Source organism: Marmota marmota, unplaced genomic scaffold (genome assembly GCF_001458135.2).
Source record: "Marmota marmota marmota unplaced genomic scaffold, marMar, whole genome shotgun sequence".
NCBI lineage: Eukaryota > Metazoa > Chordata > Mammalia > Rodentia > Sciuridae > Marmota > Marmota marmota.
The window spans coordinates 21,039,354-21,048,558 of NW_026000082.1; the positions used below are offsets into that span (position 1 = coordinate 21,039,354).

Sequence of the window (9,205 nt, forward strand, 5' to 3'; positions counted from 1 at the left end):
GTAACAAAAACAGCATGGTATTGGCACCAAAACAGACTGGTAGACAAATGGTACAGAATACAGGACACAGAGACTAACCCACAAAATTACAATTATCTTATATTAGACAAAGGTGACAAAAACATGCACTGGAGAAAAGATAGTATCTTCAATAAATGGTGCTGGGAAAACTGGAAATCCATATGCAACAAAATGAACTTAAACCCCTATCTCTCACCATGCACAAAACTTAATTCAAAATGGATCAAGGACCTAGGAATTAAACCAGAGACTCTGTGTTGAATAGAAGAAAAAGTAGGCCCTAATCTTCATCATGTGGGATTAGGCCCCACTTCCTTAATAAGACTCCTACAGAGCAAGAATTAAAACCAAGAATCAATAAATGGGATGAAATCAAACTAAAAAAGTTTCTTCTTAGCAAAAGAAACAATCTGTGAGGTGAACAGAGAGCCTACATCCTGGGAGCAAACTTTTACCCCTCACACATCAGATAGAGCACTAATCTCTAGGGTATATAAAGAACTCAAAAAGCTAAGCACCAAAAGACAAATAATCCAATCAACAAATGGGCCAAGGACCGGAACAGACACTTCTCAGAAGAGGATATACATACAATCAATCAACAAATGATGTATTAAACTTTATCAAGATTAAAACTTCTGCTCTGTGAAAGACAGGTTAAGAGAATAAAAAGAAAGACAAGAAAATACCTGCAAATCACTTGTCTTACAAAGGGCTACTATCCAAAATATTTAAAACCCTTAGAATTCAATAAGACAAACACCCAACCCAACTAAAAATCAGCAACAGGTAGAAAAGACAGTTCCATAAAGAAAATAATAACATGAAAAGATTCTTAATATTTTCAGTCAGTAGTAAGATGCAAATTAAAACCACAGTGAGATAATCACTATAAACTCACTAGAATAGTGAAAGGCAAAAACACTGAGGGCAAGGATGCAGGGACACTAGAACACTCTTTCACAGCTGGTGGGAGAACAAAGCTTTGAAATCACTTTGGAAAACAGTTGGGCAATTTCTTATCAGTCATATATTTAACATAGGAACCAGCCATCACACTCCTAGGAATTTCCTTAAAAAATACATTTTACACAAAGACCTGTACTATTATATTTATAGTGGCTTTATGATTGCCCCAAATTATAATTAACCTGCATGTCTTTTGTCCTTTCAGTAGACAGACTGTGTGACAGTTACATAATGAAATACTACTCAGCCATAAAAGAGAAAAAACAAGGAACACACAGCACATGTATGAATTAGCAATGCATTATACTAAAAGAAAGAAGCTACCTCAAAATGTTACATACTATGTGAACATTACAGGGACAGGAAATAGATCAGTGGTTGCCAGGGACTGGAGGCAGGGGAGGGATAAACCACAAAGGGGCCTGGAGAACTTAACTGTTGTGGTAATTATATAAAGTATGCATTTATCAATGGAACTAGTTATGGAACTACACTAAAGGGTGAATTTTACTGTATATAAATTAAAATTCAGTAAACCTTACTTTTAATAAAATTGATACATCCATGCAATTGTAGATTATATAATCATTTAAAAAATGATATGAAGGGGGCTGGAGTGTAGCTCAGTGGTAGAGCATGTGCTTTGCATGTGCAAGGCCATGGGTTCGATTCCTAGCACCAAAAATAAAAAAAGAAAAAGAAAGAAAGAGAGATGGAGCCATACATGCTCTCTGGAGCATGTATGGCTAATTATTATCCATTAGCCATACGATAATCTCTATCATATTTTTAGCAGTAAAAATCAAGGTACAGAAAAATAAATCCAGTATATTCCCAATTATGTTAATACTGGCTGTCTCTGGGGAAGAGGTCTGGGGGGACAGTATAGATCCTTTGGTATTGTTTGAGTTTTCTTCCCACATGCTTGTATTACTTTCAATTAGGAAAAATAGAAGAAATCTATTTACAGGTTAAGGAAAACTCACAGGTATCTGGGCCAGGGTACACAGTTATGAAGGCTTCCAAAAGTAAAGAATATAGAACACAATGTCAGACACTTCAGAGGTGCTCAATAAATAGCTGGAGAAAACAGAGTATTTGGAGTCAATTCAGAAGGTAGATCCCAGGCAGAGTACTCGGCAGTACAGCCTCTGCTTTATACCAGGAGCTAAGCTGGAATTGCTCACACTGGACAAGAGAGGGAGCTTACAAGAGAAGGTATACTGGAGTTACTTTGGGGCAGCACTTGCTCAGCATTCCCTTGCAAGCACACTGTGTGCGCTAATCTCACCCTTCAAAGGATGGGAGGCAAGGTAGTACCTCCTCCAGTGAGCGGGGTCACTCCCAGGACTCCTCTGGTGGTCCAAATGCTACATTTCAATGCCTGGAGAGTCCTGAGGAGCCCCCCTGCGAGTCAGAGCTCCCACCACTTTCTGAAGGAACTAAATGACCGTGACAGTCTCAAGGCACTCTGGACAAGACAAGACAATCCTAGCTTTTACAGTCCCTTTTCCATGCCAAGGCCTTCAGGAAAGAAAGAAGGTTGGAATGTAAGCAAGGCCCGATAGTAGCATTTGGTACAAGAAACTCCCTGGATGAGGCACAGATTCCTTCAGGAAGCCCAATACCAAGGAAATCAGAAGCTCCAGAATGCAAATGGACCAAGAGGAAAGGTGTTCAAAACTTGGACAGTCTCAGAAATTAACTTTGTTCCCTACTTTATTTGGCCAGCTAGTGGGTCCCAGCTTTGGCCACTGATACTAAGAGTAAGTGTGTCTCCATTTGGCAGCACTGCCTGGCTGCTCGGGATGCCTGGCTTCTGTGGGTGGCCATATAGGTTCCGTCCCCTCCCTCCTCTCCCTGAAACAAGCTGCACTGCTGAGTGCAGGGTGGGGTGAGGCATAGCAAGGCACAGAGTGGGGTTCAGTCCTTTCCAGACACTGGAGACTGCTGGACACGCGAGGGAAGTGAGAGCAGAATCTTGTTTCTTCTGGAGAACATGAGCTACTGTGTGGGGCCAGGCTGTCTAGGCAGCAGAAGAAAGAGAACACTTACCGGGGGAAGATGGCGGTCATCAGGGCTGAAGCATAGCCCGGCTTGCAGGCTCCCTCTGAAAAGTTGGCGTACTTGGTGGCTAACTCAGCAGGCCTGTAGGGAGAGGAGGAAAGTCACTGCCTGCCAGGCACTGAACAGTCACTGGGTTATTAATTCATGAAGAGCTGCAGGGGCTAAACCTTGAATAAAGCTTTCTTCCCCACAATCGGCTCTTCAGGCCCTTTTCCACACTAAGGCTTCAGTGGTGGAAAGGGAACAGATGGATCAATAAGCAAGGTCTCTTGATGGAATCTGTAGAAGGAACATACTTGGTTCCACAGAGATTCTTTGTAATAAGCCTGATACCAAGGAAATGAGAACCTTCTCCAGGCTCCAAGATTGGGGGTGGAGGGCTGCTCAGACTTCCACAGCCAGAGGCGCTGCCCTTCCCACCTTCCTGATATGTCCCCACATGTCCAGCTTCCTCTGCTTTTACCCTGTGTACCATACTATGATACTCCCAGTGGTTATCAGTGGTTACCCACAGTAGCCTGGATAGAGACACAATAAATGTGTGTTATTGGGCTACTGATCTAACCCCTGACCAACTTCTAGTAATGGATGGTCTTCTGTTCTCTACCTGTAATTATTCCTTATCCTTTTCCTCCTGGTGCGTTCCAGCCGTACTCAGGTATTCCCTGACCCGCTGAATGGGCCAAGCGCTTCTCCACATCACACACTCTCCTCCACCTGCAATGGCCACAGGGAGGGCACCCCTCCCTCACCATACTGTAAATTCCTGGGACCAGAGTCTGACTTAACATCCCTCTCCCCAGCACCGTGCATAGAGACATACAGAAGATTCCCGTAACTTCTGAGGAACTGTCTGAGGAACTATCTGAGGAAATGGCCCTGACAGACCCTGCACTCTAAAATGCAGGCCAAGTCATCTCAGGAAACCATAAGCTACAGACAGTGGAATACTTTTCAGAAGACTGTGTTCCAGTGCTGGCCTTGCTGCTATGTGACTACAGTTGTGCCACTCAACACCACTGGATTTCAATGTCCTTATGTGTTCAATGGGGCTTTAGTCTAGCCTTATGGGCTAGAGTCACCACCCTCCACCAAGGCTTGGCCCTACAGTCTAGAGACCACCAGGACATCTTCAGTGAAAGGGCTCAGTGACTGCTAGGGTTAGAGGTCCTTTCTGCTGGGGCACCTGAGTGAGCCTGGCTGGCTGCCAGTTTTGAGTCCTACTCCCATCCGCCCCCACCCTTGGGCCCTCTGCCAACTCTCTGGTGCCCGGCTACTCTGTTTGGCTGGACTTGATGGCAAGTCGACCTTCAGCACTGCACCCTGCAGGGACTGGAGGGTGGGTGTCACATCTGATTCACTCCTGGGGGGCTAGTCCAGGGCCCTACATAAGCAATTGCTCATTGAATAGAGACAAACTCATCTGCATCCATGTCATTTTTTAGAAATCTACTTTTTAAAATTTATTTTTAGTTGTAGAACAAATATCTTTATTTTATTTATTTATTTTTATGTGGTGCTAAGGATCAAACCTAATGCTTCAAAGTGCTAAGCAACCTCTCTACCACTGAGCTACAACTCCAACCCCTAGAAATCTACATTTTTAAGCCTTCACTAACATTCAAAGCCTGAAATGCAAATGCAAATGTTGAGTGACAACCTGGGACTTTATTTGCTAGGCAAAAGAAAAAGAAAGTCAAAAGTTTTAACAGGAAAGAAACAGTATTTTCTTATGTAAACAACTGTGCTTTGGAAATGAAATATAACCTCGGTGCAATTACTGAATTTACTGGAAGCTTCTGCGACCAGGCAGTGACTATAACATTCTAGATTGCTTAAGTGGATGCTATGCATTATTAATTTACATGAGTTTCAGAAAGATAAAGGACCTTACCAAGATCATGCCCCTTCATGGGAGGGGAAGGTTGCATGTGCTCCAGCTCCTCTTTAGCACCAGTGCAGAAGCTACTCACATGACATTACCAGTAGTGTGATCACAGGGGATGGAACAGTGCCCAGTGCTAGCACAGGAGCAGCTGGCATGGCCAGAGATGAGTAGAGAAGAGGGTCAAGAAAGCCTCACCCTGCTCTTTGGAAGTATGTACATAAGGGTGTGTCACTTTGAATCTCTTTATGCCCGTCTCCTCACCCCCCACTCTTTACTTGTTCACCTTTGTTCACCTTTGTACTGTAAGTTCCTGTGGTCTTTCTGAATTCCAGAAAGTTTCACAAAGAAGTTGGAAGATGGATGACAGCTGCCCTTCCTAATAGTAGAACTACATGCACAATAGAAAAACCTTTGGCTACAACTTCCTTTTCTGTAGTGTGCACCTCAGCTCTTGCAAGATGCTTGAAGAAGGGCTGTAGGACAGCTCAAGGCTTCTAGGATCAGGTTACCCAAGATGGAGAGGAGAGAATGCTGGCCAGCTGGGGTGTGGGAAGCCTGAACCCAGCAGGGCAAGCGGCGTATTACTCTTCCCAGGGCAGTGCAAGGCCATGGAACAGGGATGGTAAGTGCTAATCAACCCCTCCTCCTTTAAAAAGCATCTCTGGGCACACTGGGCCATGTCAATTATTACCAAATTAAAATGCCTCAGAAATGGCCTCCTGACTGTCCCAGTGAGAGAAGAATAGGGGGAGTGTTGGGGATTCTGAGTCATACAGCAGTCTGGGACCTCTGGGGCAGTCAGCGGTCAAAACCACCAAGATTAATGGTCGCCAACTCCCTCAGGCCAGAATAGTTAAGTTTCTCTAAGGCACTCACACTCCAAATGCCAGGAGGCCCCACAGATGTCTGATCAGATCATTCGGCCCTTGTTCTTCTCCTACTCTGCAGCTGGCCTTTCATTTTGGGAGACTTAGCATTTCAACCAGTAAGAGCACCCATTGTGTTGCCAACATGACTACCAAGCCCTGGGGGTGAAGAGTGTAAACCACACACTCAAGAGGAAATCCAGATGGTAAGACTGGAACTCAACTTCCACTATCCCACCTCGCTCAGAAGGGCTGAATTTGAGGATTCGGGCCAAACAATGGGTTGTAAATAGAAAGAATGTCAGATCTGGAATCGGAATCTTTCACAGAGGACACTGACAACCTGTGACACCTTGGGCAAGCGATGGAAAATCTGATTCTCAACTTCCTCATGTGCAATGGGCACCACACACGATTCCCAGGCTCTCGCGAGGATGAAGTGAGAAAGCAGGTTTGGAAGGCTAGTCATGCTCCAAAGCACCATGAGTGCTATGTGAAAGAGGAGGTGGCAGACACAGGTAGCCAAAACAGGGAGGATCTGAGCACTTCACATCTGGATTCAATCACAGGCGGCATGGGTGCCCTGACCAATGTGCATCTGAAGGATCAACACTGGGGAAATGACAAGTACCGCTGCAAGAGGCAGAAGAAGCTGTTGATAGGAAGGAAGGAAATAACCAAGGAATAAATAAAGAAGGACAGAGTGCGATAAGCCAAGGGAGGGTGTGTCTGGACAAAGATACAGGGTCCAATCCTGTCAAACATGGTGGCAGGCCTGGTAAGGTGTGGCTACATAGGGACTGCTGCTGACCTTGATGAGAACGTATGGGAGTGAAACTCTTGATTCTATTGGATTTAAGAGAAAACAGGACAGAAACTGGGAGTCATAAAATACAGATTATTTTTAGGAATTTTTCTATAAAGAGAAACAGAGAAATGTGGCAATAGCCAGAGGGGGCAGCAGGGCAAAGATAGGATTTTTTGAGGTTTTGAAATATTTTAGCGTATTCATAAGCTACTTAGAATAAGAAAAACTCTGGTGCAGTAGAGATGGGACAGTTGCAGACAGAATGTCCTGGGGAAGGTGGGAAAGAGAAGGATCTAGCACAAAAGTTCAAGCACCATGTCCTTTAGGAACACTCCATGATGCTCCTCCCCCCAAATAGCACCAATCCACCCCACCTGTGGATCCCAAGCGACCTAGCACAGACTTTCACCCCAGCTTGCTCGGGGGCCCTTTCTCTCCCACCTTCTTCCTTTCCTTCCTTGCATTCATTCATTCAACAAATATCCTCAGGCAATTAAGTCCCTGTGCTTGGATTTTTATCCTGGCTCTACAGCTGTGTGTCTTGGGACAGGCCATTGAACTGCTCTGAGCACTCATTTTCCACCTCTTTAAAACTGGGATTATGCTACTGCTTACTTCACAAAATTGTTGGGAAAATAATGTTGACCTTAAAGTGCTGACACCTAGTACAATGCTGGCATCCGGTCATCACTCATCACACGCTAACTGCAACAGTCCTGGGATGCGCCAGACGTGGCCCTGGAGCTAGGGATACAACAGGGATCAGGATTTGGTTATGGTTGAGCATGCCACACACTGAAGAGTCACTGCTATTGTTTGGTGGTACTGGGGACTGAACCCAGAGTTGCTCTACCACCGAGCTATGTCCCTAGACCTTGTTTGTTTTTGTTTTTTGAGACAGGGTCTCACTAAGTTGCTGAGGCTGGCCTTGAAACTGAGATGTGCCTGCTGTAGCCTCCCAAGTCGCTGAGATTACAGGCATGTGCCACCATGCCAGGCAAATGGTGAGTGATGATCCATTTGTATCTTTTTGTTCTAGATTATATAGATTTAGTATAGCACACATGGCACAGAGTATAGAAGTACCACACAAAATGTTGGTAAAACTCATTTGGTCACCTTGATTTGACAGGTTCATTAACTGGCTTTTCTTGCACTGTCATCCTCCATCCACAACTGGGGTGTGCCAATCCACTCTGACACCATTGGCCATTTGTTCTATGTGGCCTCCAGTGTAGACCTGGGTTTCTAAACAATTCTTACCCTATGCCACCTGTGTGTGATAAACTCTGAAGCACTGTCAAATATCTTCCTTACTATAAGAGAAGAGGAGCACTTAATTGGAACCATCTGGAATTTGTGGCATTTCTGAGTTTTGGAGGCCCTGCCCTCTGCATGGGCTACTGGGCATAACACACACGCTCCATCAAACCAGGCCACTTTCCTGTTTCATCAGTGATTCTGGGGCTGACATTACTATGGTTTATCCTTGTCTTTGGCCTTGTAATTTTCTTCATCGTGGCTGGGAAGATTCTCTCCATGAAGCTCTCCCAGTGCTTGGGCCTGTTCTGCATGGAGAATTCTCATAGGGACTCTCTATTGGGGGCCTGCTGTGACTATTCCAACTCAAAATTTTGTTTCTATGCTTCATTTCTTTAAAAATGAAAACATTCTCTTCCTGGGTGGTAGTGAAAAGATCAGGGCAGTTGACATCTACTGAGCATAAGCTATGTGTCTGACAGTGGGTCTAATTATGTAATTTATCTTTATATAATCTTCTAAACCAGTGCTGGCCTTAGACCCAGGCATGTGGAGCTGAAAGAGCCCAAGAGAGCACATGGTTGGTGGATATGCTGCTCTGTATTCACACTATCTAAATTCCAATGACAAATTTAACACAACCAGAAAATGTAGCTCAACTCACATCTCCCCTTCAAGGTAACACTTGCATTTGTGGTCACCATCAAAAAAGCAGTCACAACCTTTGACAGTCACTGGAAGCCAGTATTCCTGGGCATCAGAAGGATAATGCAGCTGGGCACAGTGGCGCACACCTGTAAGTCCAGCATCTTGGGAGAACTGTGAGTTCAAAGCCAGCCCCAGCAAAAGCGAGACACTAAGCAACTCAGTGAGACCCTGTCTCTAAATAAAACACAAAATAGGGCTGGGGATGTGGCTCAGTGGTCAAGTGCCCCTGAGTTCAATCCCCGGTGCCTAAAAAATTTTTTAAAAAGCCAGGTACTCAAAGTCACAGTATAAACACAGGATATCTTCCTGGAGCAATAAATGTACTTAAAAGAGATGAGAAAGACTGTATCAAAACAACACATGTTTATGGTATAGAATTCAAAACTTTAAAAATAAGAGGAGAGCTAGGCAGGATGGTGCATGCCTGTAATTCCAGCAGCTCAGGAGACTGAGGCAGGAGGATTGAAAGTTTGAGCCAGCTTCAGCAACTTAGTGAGGCCTTAAGCAACTTAGTGAAACCCTGCCTCAAAATAAAATAAAAAGGGCTGGGGATGTGGCTCAGTGGTAAAGCATCCCTGGGTTAAATCCCTAGGGTGGGGAGGGGGGGGAGAGAGGGAG

At 44.6% G+C, this 9,205-nt stretch overlaps 1 protein-coding gene across 8 annotated transcripts in view; it reads right to left on the bottom strand.

The window, feature by feature from the left end:
- St3gal3 (ST3 beta-galactoside alpha-2,3-sialyltransferase 3) overlaps positions 1–9,205 on the bottom strand; it is a 167,006-nt gene that overhangs the window by 65,252 nt on the left and 92,549 nt on the right. For 6 of the 8 annotated variants that reach the window (XM_048815550.1, XM_015485126.2, XM_048815551.1 and 3 more), the window contains one exon: positions 3,046–3,138. The exons of the other annotated variants lie outside the window; for them this stretch is intronic. In XM_048815550.1, coding sequence (XP_048671507.1) covers positions 3,046–3,138 — 93 coding nt within the window. The remainder of the gene's footprint in view (positions 1–3,045; positions 3,139–9,205) is intronic. 8 annotated transcript variants of the gene reach the window in all.